Here is a 22,933-nt window from a genome sequence, read left to right as displayed (position 1 = left end):
CTCTCTATTTCGTTGTGTTTGTGTGCCTAATCCTGACATTAATCATATTTGTGGCGGTATTGCAATCGTTAACACCTTGGTTAGAGGAAACATTTTGGCATGTTGGGTCTATTAGCCATAGCTATTGCTATGTTGTCGTGAAATGCACCTCGACACCGCATACGGGAAGTGAACATCCGTCGACCGCACCTTGTGAAAATTGAAACCCTACTTTGATTGCGAGTACCATCTTATCGAGAATTTATACCCAACAACAACGTTAGCATGTATACATGCATCGCAGCTCAAAGTTCCTTTCGACTTTAGCAAAAGGAGGACATGAAACACAGGCCAGAGTACCCTTGTGTTTTCTTTTTTCTTAATTTTTGGTCTCAAAGGCGTGATTTGTGGACTATACTTTAGGAGGGCGATGACCAAAAAGCGAATGGGACATCGTCATTGATTGCTTGTGATGTTGGGGCGTGGTCTGTACGTAAATCCTCGAATCCCCTTTTTGGACCACCCTAGCTTTTTGGATCCTCCAATTGTCGAAGTCGGTAGCACTTCATCATTCCGCACCCCGCTTGCGTGAAAACTCCTCTTTTTCGTCCCTCCAGTGGCGCACGAAATGGAAACTTCAATTTACGCATCGAATTTTTACAAAACCGTGGCCACTGCGTGGTACGTGGGCTTGCTTTCCTTAGGATACCCATGTGATGAAAGGGGTGGATAGAGACACCCCTTGAAGGCACTTTTGAAATTTGTGGTCCAAAAAGCTTCTCAATTCTTTGAGGTGTTCCCTTCTCGGGGAGAAATCATGGCCGCAATTAACGCAATCACTAATCAGGCCCACTAGGGTTGGGCCATATCATGATAAAAGTTCGAGGAAGGTATATGGTTTCTCAGGCGGAACATCATCATGATGCTTCCGTGCTTTTACGTGGTTAATGTCTCACTCTATATATGTTAAAAAACATAAAGATGTCGGCCAACAATTTTGTTGTTTGTGTCAAAATGAAGACTTGCTTAGGGCAAGAGAGTTTTACGTGGACGTGGAAAAAACGACGCTACGCTGTGCGTGTTGCTAATGTGTAATATCTATATGTAAAACATTTCTTAGGATTTAGTTCATCCTTTTACATGTGCATGAACATGGAGAATGAGTTGGACGTACAAAAAGTTAAGGATTGAGATCTCTTTAGGGTACTGGTCTGAAGAACATACGTGGGATGCCCCGTCATGCCACCTCCTATTGTCGTAGTTTGCTTTCGCAATTTGTACAGATGTTTCTTTCTGGAATTAATTCGAGAAGAATAACAACATAAAAAGCTCTATGGCCGAACAAAGACGAAATTAATCGCATTAAATCTAAAAATTTCTTTATGTTGAAAAGGAGAAAAACCCAATTTTTGGAATACGCCATATTCGTTACACATTTGGGCCATTGAGCGACTTCGTGTTTTATGACGACCCTTTTCTTGCATTAAGAGAATAGTGCATGTTCTGCATGTACCGTATGACAACATTCGTAGTTCATACAAACAATTAATTTCTATAGATATAAAAATTAACAAGAAGTTGAGACAAAGTTGTAGTAAGTATACCTTAAACTTAAAGTCGGAAATCGAACGTTGTAACACGTCTCCACGCATATGATTTTTGCAAAATGTCAGTTTCATATAAATCAAAGCAGGTTTATATTTTCTGGTCCAGTAATGTCCTGGCAATATATATTAATGATTTTGTCGATATTTGGAATCAAGACTTTTTTTCCTAAGCAAATATAAAGATTACATTAATGATTCAAATCATGTAAAATCAAAATTGTACCAAGAAAGACTTTCTTTATTTCTTTTCGTTGTGATGATTGATGAAATTTATGATATCATCGCTATAATTTTTGTGGAACATTCATTGATTGAGAGTCCCCAAACTGCGAAGTAAAACCTGCAATGCACACGTAACGTAGCACATGATTCTTGGGCATCCTGCATTACCCTACCTATAGCGATAAACAAGTTCTCTTTTCAACTTACTTTATTTTATTTTTGTTATTTTGGGGAGCTAGCTAAAGGGGTCATTTAGCTACACTCGGTTGACTTAACACAGTGATTTTTCTGGTTATACAAGCGATGATTATTTAATTTCGTGGTTGAGATAGTTAGTTCTGCGTAAGCAAAACTCATTTCCTGGAGTTCTCCTCTCTCTTTCTGATTGATATGGCGATAGCAAAAGTACCATATATATTTTTAAAAAATCAGATTATTATCGAAAAGAACCATGCAACGTGACTCTTTACCCTGGGAAATTTATCATTGAATGTTTTATCCATTAAAGGAAGGAATGTAGTTACGGAAGTTAAAAAATTTCATATATTATGACCACAGCCTCACATGCGAAGTACTTTTGCGACAACCCAATAAATCATGTCGACGCAATACACATCGACCGCGTATACAACCGAATAATGCATTAATTAATCTCCGTTTGTCTCGTGGCAAATCGAGAATTTGGAAAACATTTTCCGTAGTCTTGATAAATGATTTGATGGAATTTATTTTTGTAATCGCTTAAATTGTTAGTACCGATGACACTAATTTTTATCGACGTGTTTTCCAAATGCCCACGAAAAAAAAAAAATCAAATTGTCGAGAGTGTCGAATATAAAACTCGAAAATTTAGGCCCAAAAAAAAGGGAAAAGAAAAGAAAAAGGTAGGATTCCCCGATGAAATTCTCGGAAGTTTCTTCGGGGTGGCCCATGCTGCTCCACCGAGTGGGGGGGTGCGACGTGGTCCCCCTTTTGATCCAGGCGCCGACCTTACCTTAATCTAATCACCCGCGGGTCCCACGACATCTAATGTTTTTCAAACTCCTAATCCATCTTTTCTTCGTTCAAATGTTTTATTAAATATTATTGCAACCAGTCGCCTTACATAGATGCTAAACTAAAACGCTAAAATACACGAAATCGTGGCCGATGCTGAGAAGACCAAAAAGCAGGCAAGCACCACCCCTCCTCTTGTCCCTCCCATATGTGCAAATCTGACTTTTGCTTTCTACTTAAGATAAACCAGGAGGAGTCCCCCGTGTGTGTGCGCTGCTTTGGTTCTTTTCTTCGTGGACATCTACTTCGTCTGAGATTTCGTGGGGTCCTTGCTTGATTTTGCTGCGCTCCAATTGGGCGACCGTGGAAAACCTCAGCCATCACGTACCTCCCGTTCACACTGCGTCCACACGTGGTTCGGAGCATAAGAATTCGATTCTCCTGAGAAATTCGTGGGTGTAAAGCTTTCGAATTTGGTAGTGTGAACCTGGGATTTGATAGGAACAGTGGCTCGTGCCCGTTTTGACTCGCGAAAAGGAGGAGGCATCAGCAGTAGCGCACCCATGTTCTTTTGTTTTTGTCGATACAACAACCTTAACGTGTGTGTTGGATTAATCTTTGTCGGATAGAACCGATCTACTATGTAGATGAAGTTACATCTTGCGATTATTGGGTTTATATGGTATGACCACAAAAGAGATGTGAGTTCTGCATGAAATTTATATCATGGCTATTGCCTATTGGGTTGTTCATGTCAGTAAAAGGCAGATTTTCCTTACACAATCTATAGCTTCTGTTTTCTTTTTCTTTTTCTTTCTGTCTGTCTTACACACTTCATTGATTGACCTCATGCACAATCTATGGCTTCTGTTTTTTTCTTGGTGTCTGATTAAAGTGAACTCCCTTCTTCTTTTATGTAGTTGGTGGATTCATGTAACACATTACAGGCTTAAGGGAATATTACCCACATAAGAAATCCTCACGAGACTTGCTAACATCTCTCCGGGAGCACAACCACACGACTAGAGCTCACCCCCTGCCATCTATCTCTCTCTCTCTCTCTCTCTCTCTCTCTCTCTCTCTCTCTCTCTCTCTCTCTCTCTCTCTAGCTCGCCATTACCAATTCAACCCCGTTGCCACTGCGTTCAAGCTCCGTCAATGGCGATGTCAACCTCCTGGCCATTGATAGAATGGTGGCCAGATCCTAGCAGATCTCGGTAGGATTTGCTTGGGATCGATGGCGGCCTCGATCTCGCCGATGGCCACCCTCGATCACTAGCACCTGAAGAGAGAGAGAGAGAGAGAGAGAGAGAGAGAGAGAGGTTTGATTGATGGTGCTAGGGTTTGGATTTTATATCTCTACAAGATAGAGTTGCACAATCCGAAACTAGGGTTTGATCATAATATGGCCACAAATTAACTCCTCAATTTTGTGCAATTAATTTTGGGCAAATTAAAATAGGTGTCAACAAAATCTAAATCCCTTAAAATATCTATTGAAGATGGTATAAATTTAATATCTCGGGGACATACAATATATAGTATTATAATAGAAAATTTCAAAACATAGAGTGCCGATTTTATGATCAATCCAAAAATATTAGGAGACAGGCTGAGTAAAAATATGATTGTGACACTACGTCTCACGAAAAATCCTAAATTTATTTCATATTTAACTCGTTCTCTTGGGGTCATATTTCAAAAAGTAAATAGTAAGGAGTCCGCTTTTCCCAATTGATGACCTTTTCTTATCGCAGTAAAAAGGTGGAAATAATTTGGCGTAAGAAGTTCAATTACAACATGTCTGTCGGGGAATAAAGGAACAAAAATTCATGATTAAGTGCATGAGAAAATATTAAGTGGGCCAGTCTTGTCACGTAAGCAGTAAGATATTCTACTTAACGCTTGTCACGTGTCCAAGTAAGGATCACATTTCAGATTTTGTCTCTACATCTCTCTTATCCTCTCTCTCTCCCTCTCGCCTGCTCCTCCTCCTATTCGCTAATTTTTCTTGTTCTTCCTATAGGCAAAATCTGCTTCCACATTGACTGCGACTTCGCCACCAACTCCACTGACGCCTTCAACACTACTTGGCTATCCGATCGCTTCTTCACCAGCAGCTCCCCTCCGTTGTCACTCCTATCATTGATTTTTCGTCCTCGCCTTCACCCTCGCCAATTCCGATGAGGGCAGCCCCACCATATTCAGTGAGGGCAACCCTAGCCCAGGTCATGAGGGTCGAGCCCTCGCCAGATTCGACGAGAGCGACAGCGACCCTCGCTGGCCCTTACTTATGGCCGGTCGCTGGCCTTAGCTGAGTACCGGCCATACGCCAAAGGGAAAGAAAGGTAAAAAACAAAAATGAAAGGAAAAAAAGGAAAAAAAATGGAAGAAACAATGAAGAAGACAAAGAACTAACCAGCAAGGCCCACTTGGACGTGTGGCGTGCGCTGAATGGAGTGTCGTAAGTAGGACTAGCTCACCTGATATTTTCTCTCATGATTAAGCTATTCGACCCATGCGACAGCTGTGTAAGTTTATGGTTTTCAAATTTGTCTATGTAAAAAAAAAACGGCCTAATTCGCTAAAAAACCCCCAACTTTAGGTTAAGTTCCAAATCTGCCCCGAACTTTTTTTTGTCTCAGAAAAAATCTCAAACTTTAGATCCAGTCCCAAATCTGCCCTGAACTTTTTTTTGTCTCGGAAAAAACTCCAAACTTTAAGTTCAGTCCCAAATCTTCCCTAAATTTTGTTGTGTAAAAAAAATCACCAAAATTCAATTTATTTTCAAAAATATACCCCCGTGATCTAGTCCTAATTTGACGTGACACTCCCACGTCGATAACAAATCCACATCAACAGAGTAATGTGACTTTTTTTTAAATAAAAAAAAGTTCGAGGAAAATTTGGAATGAACCTAAAAATTGGGGTTTTTTTTTAAAATTAAAAAACGTTTTTTGGGGTGGATTTGTTATCGTCCCTAATTTTCATAACCTATAACGGTTTTATTTTGGCAAATTTTCAATAATTTTTATTGGGTTGGATTTGTTATCTAGGTGGAAATGCAACGTCGGTATATACCTATTGCTCCATTACTTTGCTGATGTGGATTTGTTATCGACGTGGAAGCGCCATGTCAAGTTGGGACTGGATCATGGGGGTATATTATTGAAAATAAATTGAAATTTGCTGATTTTTTTTTACACAAAACATAATTTGGGCTAGATTTGGGACTGAACTTAAAGTTCGGGATTTTTTCTGAGACAAAACAAAGTTCATGGCAAATTTTGGACTGGACATAAAATTTGAGATTTTTTCTGAGACAAAAAAAAGTTCAGGGCAAATATGGGACTTGACCTAAAGTTTGGGGTTTTTAAAAGGAATTCACAAAAAAAAAACAAGCTTTTTCTTTAAAAAAAAGAGATAAATAATAATACGGGACAATTACGGGTCAAGTCTTAAAATTTGGCACAATAACGCGTTTGAATCCTAAAAGATTTAATCCTTGTATTTAAGTCATAAAATTTGCAACTTCATCACACGTGAGTCATTCCATTAACTTTGTCTGATTAAATGATTAAGAATGTCACGTGATTTTTCTTTTAGTATTTTGTAGTCCTTCGTGGCCTTTAATAAATAAAGAAAAAGGGGGCCACATGAATTTTCGGTACTCTCAAACCTAACAAAGCTAACGAAAATGTCTAGAGTAGACGGTCATGACAAGTTTTATAATTTAAGTACACGAAGCGAAAGTTTTAGAGTCATGACTCAATTATATTATGATGGCAAGTTTTTTCGAATTTTAATGTACGAGACGACGACAGATTTTGCGACACATACGAACGAAAGGACGAATGCTCTAAGCACCGGAGGTTCTTAAGGGACGTCATCGCGACAAATTTTAGGGACGCCGCCCGTTATTTTGCCCTAATTAAAATCGAGCAAAGATGACCAAAAAAAGAAAAAGAAAAAGAAAAGCGATGGGAGCTGGCGGTTCGCCGCCGACGTGGCGCGCACAACGACATGCGGTCCACGTGCGAGCGGGGGGCCGATCGCGTGACGTCATCCGCAAGGGGAGGGAGGGACGGGGGGGGGCCCGGGGGGTGTGGGAATCTGGCGGGGAGATCGGATAGGATCGGATCGGACGGCGGAGATGATGAGATTCCATTTACCTTGGTTGGGTAGGAATTCACTGGAGCACGCGCATATGCTCCGGGGGCCCCACGCACCGCCCCCCAATCCTCTTCCCAATCCCATCACGCCTTCTCTCTTTTTTTTTTATTTATTTAAAATCCTTTCCGGGTTATTGGGCGACTCTGTGCGAGCGTGCGTAGCGGTGTGAACATGCGTGGAATAAATGCCCCCGCGGGGTCGTCAGCATCATCAGCCGCCCCCTCCCCACACGCAGCGGCGCCCGTTCGCCGCCGGAGTCAACACTCTCCCATTGGGGGTTTTGGTTGGCCTACTCGCGGCTTTCGAGGAGGAGGAGTGGTGGCGGCTATACCGTACTGCTCAGGATCGAGCTGTTTTCGGAGTCGGGCCCGGCTCTTAAGCAGAACTTGGGACTTATCCGTTGAAATCGGTTCCCTGGTTCTTCGAACGTGAAACCTACGATGCGTACTCTGGAACCTGGGATTACCCCGTCACAGGTCTCGGGGTTGGTTTCAGAGTCTACGTAGATTATACCTGTATTCTTAATTGAACAAATGCAGTGAAGAATTGCCCTTTAGTGACCATCATTTGTTGCCATAATTCACTAATCACAACTCATACTTAAACACGGGAAAAATATGAAATATTAACGAGGTAAAAGTCTCAGTCTTATATATCGCCGAAAATGGAAGCTCAAATTAGTGGTTCCATATTACGCACTCATCATTGGACGCTATGGAATACCGTAGAATTGCGCGAAGACATTGAACAAGAAAAACGCAAAGACTTATTTCAGGTTCCAAGTTCCAAATTTCAGGTGGACCTGCAACCTACTCGTCAAAACTGATTCCTCAATTTTTGGAACTTGGAACTTACTTTGCATACTTTGGAACTGGTCCGGTTTTCCAACTCTTGATTCTATCCTGGAACCATGCTCACCCCTAGCACTTCTCTCTAACATCTCTTTAGAACGATAGCTGTTAGGTGGCAAGGAAAAATATTTCGGCCGTCTATCAAGGAGTCTTTGAGTTATGTCACAACACTTTACATCGATGTAACAATAGAATGTACGTTGTTACAACAGCATTATCGGGACATATTATTGTTCTTAAGACAACAAAAGGGGCTCGTCAATAGTAGGTCGCCTCGATTAGCGGCTTTGATTAGTGAATTATAGAGTCCGATATCATTCTTGATGGACGTGATTAATGGGTGGTCAGTCTCGCTTGGCTTGTCCAGGATCAATAGGCAAACGGGTGGGTTTGGGCAATACTTTTGCGTGGGAAAGATTGCACCCAACCAAACTTTTGACTGGATTGGGTTGACGTGGCTCGAACCTTTCTAAGTAAATTTAATGTAATGGGGCGTGACTTACCTAATAATCAGCATCAAATTATAAATGATTTTAACTAATAACCACAATATAACCAATTAATTACGGTCCCTACTGTCATTTGTAGATTTTCAAAACAATTAGGGACATTTACAAATGTGATTTAAGCTTATCCAAACAAAAGAATCTGAAAGTCCTATCTCCCCTTGTTCCTCTCTCTCTCTCTCTCTCTATCAGAGATTCCACCCTTGCCATCCACCGCCCAAGACCACAGGCCCGACTTCGAAACCACCACCATACTGCTATAGCTGCCATCACAGCGTCGACTTTGGAATTCCCACCACCACACATATAGATGTTAATTCGGGTCTAGGGTTTGTTTTAGTAACGTGATTTCCACGTGAAAATTGTCCACAAAGTATTAAATTTATTACATTTTTACTAATTTAGTTCTAAACCTTTTAATTATGTCAATTAAGTCATAAACATCTTCGCGTTTCCGGCCAAAATTGATTGCAAATTGTTGATGTGAATGCCGGCCGTTCTACGTGGCACGAACAATACTGACGTGGATAATTTTTAATAATATTTTAATAATTTTTTTTAGCTTTTTCCTTCTTCACTTTTTTATATTGTTAATGTCGGCAGGGGCTGCCAGCCACCGGCTGAGGCCAAGCGACCCCCGCCGGCCACTGTGCAAGGGCTGTGAAGCCCCTGCTAGCAGCTGGCGAGGGTCGCGGCCCTCGCCCAGATTTGAGGGAGAGCTCATGGCCCTCATAGGCCGCTGCAAGGGCAACGAGTCCTTGCCCAGCTCTGAGCGAGGGCTCGCAGGCCCTCGCCCGGTGGCTAGTGCGGCGACGAGCTCTCGCCCAGCCGAATTTTTTTTTATTTTTTAAATTTTATTTCGAAGGTGATATTATACTACTATTAAATTATAATTCGACGCAACTGGCAACTTTTGCTTTTCGAACATCCAGCTGCATGCTGAATGATGAAGAAATCCCCAACCGAAACGGGAAATGATGAGCAATGATGCGGTCAAATTCCACTTAACATTTTCCACGTGTTCGATTTACAAAAGTCGTAGCGCCAAAAAATCTCCAATTCGAGCACCATCAGCAAGGCTGCAGGGGTGGCCAAAGTCGGGTACATTGTCCCTAATCGTTTCATAAATTCATCTAACATAAAAAAGAGAAAACACGACTTTTTCTCCATTAAATCACGAATAATTATATTAAACAATCGAGGATGTTGATTTTTTTTGGGTAGTAAATGCTATATAAAACAACGAGGACGACGCTATAACAACATGAAAGCTGCGTACTTACGCAAAAGAGAAATGCTATATAAAATCCCTCTGCTAATAACATACGATCAAAATTGGCTGGTAGAAAAATCGAGTTGACTGCCCAGTCGACGAATTAGGGTTTGTGTTTAAGACAAGAGTCATAAAACAACTGTTTAGAGAAGTGAGTCAATTGTCAACCCGGTTGACAAATAATAAACGACGTTTGTTTGATGGAAAATGAATTATTTGGAAAATATTTTGTTTTTAAAATGATCGCTTGTATTCCTTACAAAAAAATGAAAAATGAAAAATATGTTCATTATTTACAAAAATATTTATAAATAAATTATTATCATTAATGAAAGATTTTTCATCGACTAATTATATAAGCGATACAAGTTATTATTTTTAGGAAAATATTTTTTAAATAATTTATTTTCTGCAAAATAAATGGAGAATTAAGTTGAAAGAGAGTGAAGGATACGACAATATGTTTTGATTAAAAGCAATTCCGTAGGTCTCATGTTGTTCCATAAATAGTTCGTTAGCATTGGGTGATCTGCCCTAGGATTGTCTTTCGTGTTGAAACAAAGATAAAGCAAGAAAGAAGAGGGACTGAGATTTTTGGGGCTACCTTCTTTATTTTGGATTAGCATCTCCTGAATTCAAAACTTTTTTTAATATAAGAGACACCACCAACGAAAAGAAACTCCGTTTATAAGTAGATTTGAGACGATGAAATTAGATATATCGAAATTCATACTTTTATCACGATCACCATCCCGTTTGTCGAAAGAAGATCTTTTCATTAATAATATCGGGCTATATGCTTAGAAATTTCCAAGAATTTGTAGGATAGAGAGGGTAGGTAGGTAGGTATAAATCTATGCCTTAAATTTATTATATTGGCAAAAGGACGGATTGACTCATATGAAGCATAATGACTGAGATGTTCTCCGTACTATGTTTGCCCCCCTGACTTCTCTTTTTTGACTTCTTTGCCACCACCCATCTGCCACTACTGCTGTGTCTCAGCTCGTTTCCCTCTCTGTCCCTCTCTCTCTCTCTCTCGCCTGAGCCTGAAGAGCTCCGTTGAGCGAATTGAAGAGGAGAAGCCTTGAGGTGGGTGACAGGGGAGAGAGACGAGAGAGAGAGAGAGAGAGAGAGCACCACGGCGGCGGCGGCGGCAGCTGGGGCGGGCGGGCGGGCGTGCGATTCCGAAGCAGCAAGCCATGAGGCATGGTGATAGGAGTTTAGTGCAGCATCAGCATAGTTCTGCCGAATTATAATCACTCAACCCTGAAGTTAGCAATGATGGCGACTCTGTGGACACGATTATAAGCAGTTTTATTCCCCCACTTTGAGGTTATCAGTGGCCTCTGCTTACATCTGGCCTTTAATCCTATTCACTTCATTTTCGCTCTCTGTAATGGTGGAAAAAAACACAGAACTACAACTATTGGTTTTGATGGGAGTCCAAACACAGGCAATTTAATGCTTGAAACCATGCGAATGGTCTTCACAAGACACCTTACGTATCGAATCAATCGAGCTAAGCAAGTAAGAACTATTCGAAATATAAGGCCCATGTCTCATCAATGTAGTCCGGGACGATATGTGTAGGTTTACCTGTCTAATCATGCGACTACACAAATTGAGTTCTATTAATATTACGTAAGCGACAGCATGGTGTTAGGGCTTTCAAATTAGAAATAGATCGTGAAGATGCTAGTAGATTTTATTCTTTCAAGATCGAAATGCGTCCCTGGCTTTTTCCTCCGTTTTCTCATAAGCAAGATGAGAAGAGACTTGGAGTCACCTTAGTCTTTCTTTATCGCATAAAGGGGAGGCGATGCCGATAGGATATGCATAACCATTATCGTAGAACAACCCACTAAGTTCAAGACCATACACACAAAACCATAAATTAATAAGATCCATTGTTACTACAATCTTACTTTGAACACCATGGATAAGATTAATGATTTACATTCGAATGCGGCGTTAAATTGGTAAGAAGTGTTTATTTTCGAAATATAGAGCGACCGTTTATGATTATTTCAATTGATTAGTCTAACGTTGTTTCAAGAGATAACTTTTTACTCCGTCATTATAAAAATTATCATTTGTATCGTGATATCCCAATTTTCGATTTCACTGGCTTTTTAGGGATGTATTCACAATCGTTCGCATGGTGAGATTATTTAGGACTATCGAAATTATTTTAAGGATTTTGTTAGGAAGTGCCTCTCGAATATTAGTTAAGTTATTAAAAACGGGGATTTAAGAATTTTTAATGCGTTCACTATACTTGTGATATGCACAATAAATGCTTTGGAACTAGAACATTTCCTGTTATTAAGCATGTGTTAACTAGTGTTTTTTGGGTAGTCGTTGATAAAATCATTATTATTAGGGAGATAATATAATTCGGGACACGGAATAATAAATAATTAAAAAAATCACTGAGACAAACATTCCCGGAATCTCTCTCTCTCTCTCTCTCTCTCTCTCTCTCTCTCTCTCTCTCAGAGAACAAAATAACACATTCATAGGACGTCCAGACACTCTCAAACATTCCTTTTCCTGCTTTCATAACCAGCTTCAGCTAAAGCAGCTCATCTCTCTCTCTCTCTCTCTCTCTCTCTCTCTCTCTCTCCTCCAAAAGCCAACTTATATCTTTGCCATCCCTTTTAATCAAGAGCTTCCATCCATGGACACCGCTCAGTGGCCACAGGTAAGATAGATCCCTCCATCCCTCTTCTCTCACTTGATCTGCATCATCTCCTTCCCCTCCCCCTCTCTCTCTCTCTCTCTTTTCTTTTCTTTTCCCTCTTGATGATTTGGCTGCTAATAAAGGGTAAAGTGATGCTGTTCTTTGAAGATGAAAGACGATCGCTTCTTTTCTTTTCCTCCTCTCTCAGCTCATATAATAGCTAAGTGCAAGGTCTGAACTCTCTTTTGAATTCGGTCATACCTGTTATTGATAGTGTTTTCCACTTTCCCTTCTCCTTTTCAATTATGGTCACCAAGAAAAAAGAAGAGAGAGAGAGGGAGGGAGGGAGAGAGACAGAGACGCTGCATCTTTATTTTCTGGATGCCAACTTTGAAAAAGTGAAAAGTGGGCTGTTTTTGCTTTGTTACTTGGTCTCGTTTTGTTTGTTTGTGTTCACCTTCTTCCTGTTTTCTTTCTCAGATTTTCAGGGTTGATCTTCCCTTGTGTTTTGATCTTCATCTCCTCATGATGCTACGGTTTCTTGATGCCTCTTTCGTTTTCTAATTTTTGGGCCTTTCTTCTTTAGGAGATTGTGGTGAAACCAATAGAAGAAATAGTCACAAGCACATGCACAGCAACAACGACCCCAAAGCCATCGTCATCTTCGGCTTTGGAGAGGAAGCCAAGGCCACAGAAGGAACAAGCCCTGAACTGCCCAAGATGCAACTCCACCAACACCAAGTTCTGCTACTACAACAACTACAGCCTCACCCAGCCCAGGTACTTCTGCAAGACCTGCAGGAGGTACTGGACTGACGGTGGGTCCCTCAGGAACATCCCTGTGGGTGGTGGCTCAAGGAAGAACAAGAGATCATCATCTTCAGCATCATCTGCTTCCTCGTCTTTCAATTCTTCATCCAAGAAGCTGCCTGATCTGATCAGCACACCTGCAACAAACCCTAACAACAAAGTGCCACTCCACGAAGGCCAAGATCTGAACCTGGCCTTCCCAAACCCTCACCATCATGATTTCAAGTCCATCTCTGAACTAGTCCAAGTGCCAAGCCTTGAAGCCAGCAAGAACCACCAAATCTCTGCCAACTCTAGCTCTGCTGGTGCTCCGGCGGCAACACAGCAGCTCTCGGCTCTGGAGCTGCTCTCAGGGATTACATCAAGAGGTAGTTTCAGTTCGTTCATGTCTATGCCGGTCCCCGATCCAGGCTCCGTCTATGCGCCTGGGCTATTCGCACTGCCGGACTTCAAGCCAACCCTCAATTTCACTCTAGATGGCCTTGGGAGCGGGGCTTATAGGAGCCTCCCGAGCGTGCAAGAGGGTGGCGCTAATGGAGGGAGGCTCTTGTTTCCCTTTGAAGATTTGAAGCCAGTCTCAAGCACAAGTGATATTGAGCAGAATAGAGGAGAGCAAGGAGACTCCAATGGGTACTGGAGTGGGATGTTGGGTGGAGGATCGTGGTAAAGAATTAGTTTCAGATTAAAGAAACAGTTAAAAAAAAAAAAAGGAAAAATAATGGGTTTCTAGTTGTTCTTCTTGGGTGTTAATTTACTTAATATCATCAGTTTCTCTCTGCTGGCGGTGGTGGTGGTGGTGGTGGGTGCATTTTATGATGACTTGTTGATTTTTCTTGGAAACTAACAGATCATAGGTTTATCAAGTGGGTTCCTTTCTCTCTCTATCTCTATTCATTATTAGCCCTCTTCATCATCTTCTTGGCCTGATGAAGATTGTTGGAGGGAATTGAAGCTTTCCTTTAGTGTGTAGGGTTCAGCTTCAAGATCAAAAAGCTTCCCTGTGCATGTATGACTGAATCGAAGGGCGATACAGATTCAAAAAGGTGAGTTGATCAAAGCCCATTTTTTAGGGCATTTGAGGGAGTGAGGGCATGAATTTTGCCCATCATTTCATCCTTCATCTTCCACACCCCACTAGAGAGAGAGAGAGAGAGAGAGTGAGTGAGAGTAAAAAGTAACCCGAGTTTTATGTATGTTTGATGTTTGGCTTTGGGTTAAATTTAGACATGTTTTGCTGTAATTGCGCAATTAGTTCAATGAATTATATAGTTCCTAATATTTCTACTGAGCACCATATTCCATTATCTGATCCTATGTAGATGTTTTTTTCTTTTCCTTTTCTTTGAGCTTGTATTGATTGCATCCGACTAATCAGAAGATTAATGTTTACTCGTTAAGGATACACGAACTGGTTTTTTTTTTTTTTTGGTCGAAATACACGAACCGGTTTACACTGCAGCATTTAGATTAATGAAACATATTCCATCACCTAATAGGAGTCTAGAAAATCATATTGTAATTAAAGTTTTTTAGTGTCTGCAATATTAGTCTTGGAATAGTTTCTCTCCTCCTCCATTCATTGAGTACAATCTGAGTAGATCTGAAGGTCTGTCCACCGGTGGTCCTTCCACATGAATTCCAGAAGTGGCAGCTAAAGAATAAGCAAGAACAATATGATGTAAAATCATTTCTTTTTAAGAGTTTCTGACAAATTATCGAGTAATTTCAGGTTAACCAACCTGGTGCTGTCAAAAGTGGAGAACATGTCAACTCTGTCAAAGGCAGTTTCTTTGTACTATGAATGACCGAACCTACCGAACCCGTAGCTTTGAAGCCTATACATTTCAACGTTTTCCCCCTAAAGATATACTAACGGTTGTTCTTTTTTTTTTAATAAGAATTAACGGTTGTTCTTAGAACCCTTAGTATGTAGCAATCAATCTGAATTACAAAGAAAAAAGTGGATTTTGCATAATTACTCTTGCTTGTAACACGTGAAAATTATCATCACGCTCCACTCATTTTCGATATTATAAAACTTTTCCGTTATATAAGCTTGAACAAGTATCTTCAAACAAAAGTCAATCGAAATCTTTTGGGACTTTTATTTCAAAGACAATTAGCGTCTACATGGAAAAGTGGGCACACTCGATCGATTCTGCTTCTAAAACACGTTATAGAATTCACATAGTATTTATCCAGAACAGCTCGTGTAAAGGAAATTTTTACGCATGTCGATGTGTATATCATATTAATCCATTGTTTTTGCTTTCCTTAATCTATTTAGGGTTTTGTTAATGTTCCTCCAATGCACTTGTTAAACAACCTCATAACAAAAGTTTTAGGTTTGCAATCGACCGTCTCTCTCGTGTCATGCGTACTCAGTGTCTCGCGAAAATCAAAATATTTCCATATCAAGCATGATCGACACGTGCTCTCGAGACCTTGTTAACTTGTCATATATGACAGCAGTAAAGGAAGTAATGAATCGGAGCCAAGTATGTCAAAGAATGGCCATCAAACCTGCCTCAACCAAAAGTTTCAACCACCGAAATTCTATTCCCGGAACATCCTTTGAAAGACTCTCCTTCATGTTGCCACGAATGATCATATCATATTGCTTTTCCTAGCATCGCCACGACCATTTCTCCTTTATTTTCCCTTCATATGGTTTATTTATTTTCTTTATTCAGCAGAAGATTAGGGAGAAAGATAATCTGACACACACACTGCTTCCTTTCCTTAGGGGTCTTCGTGGGACCCACGAAAACATTCTCTTGGGCAAGTGTGCAGAGAGGGAATTATGCTTTCCACTAAGTGGATCCGTCTAGATCTGGATGCTCCATCTTCCTCTTATTATTAATATTAAATGACTAATGTTCTTTATTAAATAAACGGGGTTGTTTTTAATTTCTGTTCTTTGCTGGAAGCCACTTTAGTCTTGCAGTAAAGGCACAGGATGCCCATCCCTTCCCCCCCCCCTAATTACGGTCGTCTTTGTGGACAGGTGTCCATTTTTCTAACATTGATTCTAGATGGACATGTTGGGAGGGGAAGTGTCATCTGGGTTTTTGCATAGTTTCTTGTAGGTTCGCAGAAAATAATGAGACTCGTGTTCATTTAAGCGAACAAACAGTAAACTATAACGTACAGCTCTAACAAAACAGTGATGTGGCTTAGCCACTTAGGTTTGGCCAAAAGATGACAGGATTATCAAGGAGATGGAGATCCTCTAAGTAAGTTCATTGAAAAGATATATGTCACTTGCTAACACGTGCCACTAGTTGTTTTGTTTTCAGAAATCAAAATCAAGTTGGACAAGTGCCCCGATATCATGTATGTGGAAATTGCGGGCGCGATAAGAAGAGAGAATATGCATCTATAAAGGATGATGTAGGGGTTATGACTTACTCTCGCACGATGGACGAGTGCCCGGATCTCATGTATGTGGAAATTGCGGGCTCAATAAGAAGAGAGGATATGCATCTATAAAGGATGGCGCAAGGGTTAAGACTTCCTCTCGTGTGATTTAATGAAATGGTGGAGTTTGAGTCAGTATTTCGAGCTGCCACGGGATGATGTGGCTCAAGATCGTTCCTTGAGGATTTTGATTAAATTCGCTGTCGGTGAAACAAATGTCGTATGAACTAAGATAAAACTCATATTGCAGTTAATGTTTTGATCTAATATTTCTGTTTTGAACTATGCCTACAAGAATTAGAGACTTGATAATCTCTCTCTCTCTCCCTCTCTCTCATAGATTTTTCGAAATGCAGAGAGCCGACCAAGGACTTAATCTGACCCAGTTTTGGAATATGATTCTTTCTTGAGGGTTAAGATTTGAAGCAGAGAAGGTGAGCTTTGCTGTAAAAGCTTATTTTGGGAAGGTTTATCCTGAAATGGTATGGGGTACAAGGTGAGCTTTACTTGATTAATCTTGCTGTTGGTTCTGACTACTTGACAATCATTAAATGTTCAATATCAGCTTGAACCACCTAATAATAATCCCTTTTGCAATAAGCAGTGATCCGTCAAAGAGCTTTCCAAGATTTCTCCATGAAGCAGTTGACAGACTTAAAAGTTATTTCCACAAGTGAAAGTGATCCTCTTATTGATGACGTGCATATTTTTCGGGAGGCCTGCGTTTTCCTTCAGCCAGCAACCTGGAGGGTTAGAGATCGCAAACTCTTGCCAAACTAGCTTGATCTTTTCCTCGTGCAGAACTATAATGCGAACTAGAACAGAAGACGATACAAAGAAACCGGGGTGTCACAAGCGAAATCCGGTGATCTAGTCGGACAGAGTGGAGGGACGATGATGTCAAAAGGTCTCATAAGATAGTCATCAAACGAAGCCTTCATTAGCTCCAGAGTCCATGGATGCGCATTAAAGTCTAAGAAATAGTCGGGCCAAAAAACTGAAAAGAGTGCAATAGTTCCATGCATAAACCCTTAGCATCAAAACTGAATGTACTACCCTCGTTTGCAAAGATGAGCGGACTACTTGGTGATAACCACGAAAGGGAGAGTTGCAGTGACCCTCCATAGTGATGAGCTGTGCTCAAAACAATTCAGGTAACAACACATTGAGGAACAGGCAATGGCAAGAATCAAAGAAATTTAGCTCATAAAATTGCAGGAAAGGCAGGTTTACAATGAGCGATTGCACAAGGTTTCTTTTCTTCAGCAATAAGCATCTTATTGCTTGAAAAGGAAAATCAAATTCAGCTGTATCTGTGATACAATACAAGTAGCTGCATCTTACCCAACGATCAATATGGTCATGTTGAAACAGGCATAAAAGAAGTACAGTAGGAATGATGTGTCAGGACACCTTGCCAAAATGTTTTACTTCCTTGAGATGTCAGCTTGTAATGGAGGAACCATAACTTGATGGTACACTCCGTGCAGTTATTAGATTAAAATTAGCTGAATACTTTCACAAGAAACTTAGTCTAAGGCACCAGGTATATATACTTCGTTATCCAGTTCTCCTGATTGCAACTTTGGCAAGATCAAGCAATTCGCATGATTATGCGAAACCACTTTCTGTTGTATCCTATTCATCTTGTGGATTGAAACTTCATTTTGAAGGTGCTCTTAGTAGAGGTGAGAAACGCCCATGCAAAAAGGACCAACTCTATTAGAGCTAGACGTACCCACTGGACCTTCAAGCTCGATCTACTCATTTAGAACTGGTCAAAACGGCGCCATAACAGATCACAAGCTGATAGGGGCATCATCAACCTCGTCCACTGTCTCTGTCAACCGCCTCTTTGCAGATTTGGTCCTATAGCACCATACTTCGAAGGCCTCGGTTAAGTCGGGATACTTCACCTGCTCAGCTTTCATCCAATCTGCCAGGATATCAGCTTGATCGTTCGATGGCAGTGCTAATACGAACGAGACAATGGCACCTTCAATGCTCTGGCACAAGTCTTCATCCATTTTATAAGGAAAACTGGCCTCCTCATCACTCTTTGAATCTAGAAGAGGTTTCATTTTTCTTATAAAAGGGAGCCACAGTTTAAGTATCTGCACCCGAAAATCAGCTGGAAGGATCACGTTTCCGTACCCGACTGCTTCCAAGACTTTCCCACACACTTCTATCAGCTTTAGCTTCAAACCCCACATTACAGACTTGAGCTTCTGGTCTTCAACGATTCCCAAAATATTTTCAGAGGTTTCTGCCCACATTGCGACAAAATCCTTCATTAGCTCCATTTTCGGCAGTATGTCACTCATCCAATCAATATCGCTTAAACCCTGCAATATATCGGCCTCTGCTGTCTTGGACGCAAGATCCGATTCATTAAGCAAGGAGGACAACTTGCTTTCGAATGAGGAGAACATAAAAGAAAGACCCCTTTTAACAACTGATTTTACCTCGTCATCAACAGTGATTAATGGCATGTCCTCATCTTCCCGTAGCATGAATTCTATTTGCTCTTGGGCTGAACTTTTGAGCTCCTCTCCGAATGGAGGACAGGGCCCAGCAGTGGATGTGGCAAAATGAAATGCAGAAACAAAAACACTTTTAGCGACCGTAAAGTCAACTGGTTGAATCCTGGCTAATATCGGCACGGCGAGCGGACCAAGCTTGGATGCAGCTTCCATTATCTCCTCTTCTTCCTTGTTGTCCCAAGGAATGGCCTCCAGGTACTGGACGCAGCTGTGAGTGATTTCTTCACATTGAAATGCAATTGCTACCTGAAGTATACCGAGAGCAGATTTCACAGAGCCATAGAAGCCCAAATGCGACTCGCAAGGTAAATAAAGCAACTCCAGAAGTTTGACATGGTGATCATAGTCTAGCTTCGAACAGTTAATTTCAATGCAAGTCGTGGAATCTAAAGAAGAGAGTTTTTCTGCAAAGAACTTGCTCTTCTCTGTCAATATGGAGGAATGGCAGTAGAAAAGTTCAGATCTTCCTTCATTATTCAAGAGGCATAATCTGACGTCACTGGTGACTCGCACACCAAGTCTGCAGGGCTCATGTTCTCTGGTAGACTCCATACATCGAAGTGCTAACAAACGGGTTCATGATTCATGGAGTTGAAAGCGTAAACCGTCCTCCACCATTACAAAGCATTAACGATCTAATGAGATAAATCAACCTGCAGATGTTTCAGTAAAGTTTTGGGTGAGAGAACTTCTATAACGGTATAGGAAAGGGAGGCAATAACCAGAAATATCTCTACATCTAGTCAATGTACGAGGCTCTACAAGACCAGGAACCTTAAAACATCATGTTATAAAGTAAATTCTAGAGCTGAATAGGCACCATATGGCTTGGCAACAGCAAGCTCCCAGAGTTCTCGAGTCATTCACGATCCATGAAAAAAAAACCTTTCTAAGATGATTTAATTAGTAATTTCAAATCGCTGCAATAGACGGAGCTTCTTAAGCTATGTTGATCAAATACTATCTCAAGTCAGCTAAGATCAACCCTACCACAGCAACCACTACCTCTCCTAAGGGAATTGCTGTAAATTTCTTCTCATCCGAGTAAGACATGAATATTGGCCAGCTGGAAATATATGCTTATTCATTAACCTGGCGACAGTTTTAAAGTCTGATGATTTCCTCAAGAACTAAAAAGTTCGATGAAATGTATCATATCATGACCTAAGAGACAACCAGGGCATCTCAGATTTCCATTTCACAAGATCAGACACGGAGTTCAAAAGCAAGCGACATGAAGGACCAAACTATTCTTCTCACCAGTCACCACATTGTTGACTCATTAATTTCCAGGGATAAAGACTCAATAAGTATCTAAACATCTATCCGTTTAACAATCTAAACTTTTTTCTCTTTTGTCCAATCAAGTGCCTTAACTTTTTCAAATTTAACTCGATGTAAAGTATCCCTAAATAAATCCCATGTCGTGTGATTTTACTATGGCGAGTCGCTTGCCAAGCAAAAGTCAAACCCAATTGTTGACGTGTCTCATTTACTCAGCAAAAATTATGTCAAACTCTATCTAGGAATTCGGTGATGAGAGAGCGAGAGAGAGAGAGAGAGAGCATTGACTTGGCGGTCCGATATGTCTCTGTTGAGGCGGCATCATTTCAAGAGACCGTATCGGAGTCCAGTGTGGACATTTAATGGCTATTTATCGGCGTTAACGTCCAATTTGGCATTTTCCGGCCGCCGCGATTTCGACGAACTCAATCCCACAGCAGAGGGCATAGGCACGACGATACTCAGGAAAAGCTCAAAAAAAATCTTTCCTTTAAGCGAAAACTCAACCAGCAACACCAAGAAGACATGCTCGCAATAACAAATGAGCTGCTAACATCAAAAGGGTACCTCTATTTTCTCGAATGAATGAACTTCATCAAATGGGTAACAACAGAGATTAACCATCTTACTCAAAACAGGGCCTCGAAAGCTTCATCGCTCCTTCCTCTCGGAGGGATCAAGGCCGGTCGGTAGCTCGCCGAAACTTCGCTTGGGTTGAGCTGAGACGCTTCGCCTGTGCTCTCTCGTCGGATCTTTGCAGAGACCAATTCGAGAGTAAGAGGAGAAGCGGGGACGACACAGTTCGGGAAAGATAAGGATTTGGGGGAACGGTGGAAATGGAGCTGAACAGGAGTCCTCCTCCAGGACAAACACAGGTGGTGGGAATTTAGGGCTTTTTGCCCTCAAAATGACAAAAGTCTAATAATAATAATAATAGTAATAATAATAAACATTTATAAATGTAGAGCTGGCAAAAGCAAAACGTATATTACCAAATCTATGCCGAAACTCGATTAAAATAAATTTCAAATTTGTGTTATTTTTTAGTGGGCGTTATTGTTAATAACGGTGAGATTACATTTTTTTTTGGAAAAAAAAGAAAAAAAATCCCCTAAAGTTGTGCCAATTTCCCAAAAATTTCTCGCATAGTGCGGGCTTTATTCTAAACTATTTTCGAATGTCGCAACTTTACCCTAATGAACTCCTAAGAAAGGCGAACGTGAGTGGAATGGGGCTTAGCGATTTAATTTTTAACCAAAATTCCCTTAGGAAAGGTGCAAAAGGCGCGCATGACGAGCACCGCATTTGTTGGTTGGCATTAATTTTCACCGATAGCGAGTTCAAAGTGTTTAGTGAGAAAATTACCACGTTCCAAATGTTTTGAAACAAAGCCCATTTTAAGGAGAGCTTTGAGAAATTAGCACCACTTTGAGAACGATTTTAATTAATTTTTTTTTTTTACCTTACGTCGAAAAGGAAATCCATTTTGCGCGAGCTTAAGCAACAAAATTGCATGTGTAGCGAAGAGTAATCACTCGTTTCAACAAATGTGAAAGCTCTCGATCTTGACGAACTAAGTTTTTTCTTTGTGAAAGCCAGTCTATTTGGCATTGAAGCTTTGCTGGTTTCTTTATATTCCCGTTTCTTCTCACCATTTGTTTTGAAAAGCTTTTGAGCACGTCTAAATTGACTTTAAGAAAACGAAAAGAGAATTAGAATGTCTCGATATATTCACGAGAATAAACTCAAAGTACTTTAAATATCATTGTTATTGACTTCTAAATGCAAAGTTTTGGGCTTATATATTTAGCACTAAATATAAGCACAAAGTAATTCTTGTATTTTCACCAAAAATTAAAATATTTTGCAAATTTCAAAAATTTACAAAATATTACCTGTAAATATAAAAAAAGGGTTAATACCACTAAAAACCCCAAACTGGTACGCGTATAACAATTTTACCCCGAACTTTTTTTTTTACCACCAAAAACCCCAAACTGGTACACTTGTGATAATTTTACCCTGAACATACCACAAAAAACCCAAATTGCACAATTTTAACTAAATTCTGATAGCATGAAATTTTACTCCGAACTAAAATTTTAATATTATTTTTTATTTTTTCGAATTTTTATTAATTTTTTTGTTTTTTCCTTTCTTTCTTTTTTTTTTTCTTCATCTTCAACCTCTGGCCGATCGCCAGACCGGTGACCTGCCAGAGGCGGAAGCCGGCGAGGTCGGGCCCGCCGGCTGCTAGCGAGGCTTGACCTCGCCAGCGTCGGGCGAGGGTGACCCTCGCCCGACGCAGGCAAGGGCTGCCCTCGCCGGATCTAGCGGGGCGACCCTTGCCGCGTAGGGCGAGGATGCCGCGCCCGACTTGGGCGAGGATGCCTCGCCCGACGCCGGCGAGGGCCGCGGCGACGAGCGCCCGCCTCGGCCAACGCCGATCGGGCGAGGGCACTGCGGGCAAGTTGGGCGAGGGTCGCCTCGCCCACGGATAGCTCGGGACGCGGCGAGGGCCGGCCCTCACGGCCGCGAGGCCGCCCTCGCCGTGCGACGCCGCAAGGGCGCCCAGCCCGAGTC

At 41.0% G+C, this 22,933-nt stretch overlaps 2 protein-coding genes across 4 annotated transcripts; one reads left to right on the top strand and one right to left on the bottom strand.

Annotated features, from left to right (window-relative positions):
• The first annotated feature begins 12,141 nt into the window (after positions 1–12,141).
• On the top strand, positions 12,142–14,381 carry LOC115675428 (dof zinc finger protein DOF1.8-like). Of its 2 annotated transcripts, none has more exons than XM_030598070.2 (2): positions 12,142–12,314; positions 12,880–14,381. In XM_030598070.2, exons 1-2 carry the CDS (start codon positions 12,291–12,293, stop codon positions 13,768–13,770), a joined length of 915 nt encoding a protein of 304 aa, XP_030453930.1. In that variant the 5' UTR covers positions 12,142–12,290; the 3' UTR covers positions 13,771–14,381. The 2 variants fall into 2 exon arrangements, with proteins under 2 accessions (XP_030453930.1, XP_056174506.1); XM_056318531.1 differs by lacking the exon at positions 12,142–12,314 and adding an exon at positions 12,343–12,524.
• Positions 14,382–17,712: 3,331 nt separating this feature from the next.
• Positions 17,713–21,235, bottom strand: LOC115675427 (BTB/POZ domain-containing protein At3g05675-like). 2 transcript variants are annotated; one of them, XM_030598067.2, is made up of 2 exons: positions 20,980–21,235; positions 17,713–19,719 (listed from the first exon to the last, which is right to left on the bottom strand). In XM_030598067.2, the coding sequence occupies exon 2, from the start codon at positions 19,616–19,618 to the stop codon at positions 18,323–18,325; it is 1,296 nt and encodes a 431-aa protein (XP_030453927.1). In that variant the 5' UTR covers positions 19,619–19,719; positions 20,980–21,235; the 3' UTR covers positions 17,713–18,322. The 2 variants fall into 2 exon arrangements, with proteins under 2 accessions (XP_030453927.1, XP_056174375.1); XM_056318400.1 differs by lacking the exon at positions 20,980–21,235 and having other exon boundaries at positions 17,713–19,308; positions 19,482–19,624.
• Positions 21,236–22,933: the final 1,698 nt, after the last annotated feature.

The sequence above is a fragment of the Syzygium oleosum genome, unplaced genomic scaffold, assembly GCF_021117445.2.
Source record: "Syzygium oleosum isolate NSW1041296 unplaced genomic scaffold, Sole_v2.1 Sole_v2.15, whole genome shotgun sequence".
NCBI classification, from domain to species: domain Eukaryota; kingdom Viridiplantae; phylum Streptophyta; class Magnoliopsida; order Myrtales; family Myrtaceae; genus Syzygium; species Syzygium oleosum.
The sequence above is the reverse complement of the archived record's forward strand: the minus strand, read 5'-3'. Positions and strand labels throughout refer to the sequence as shown.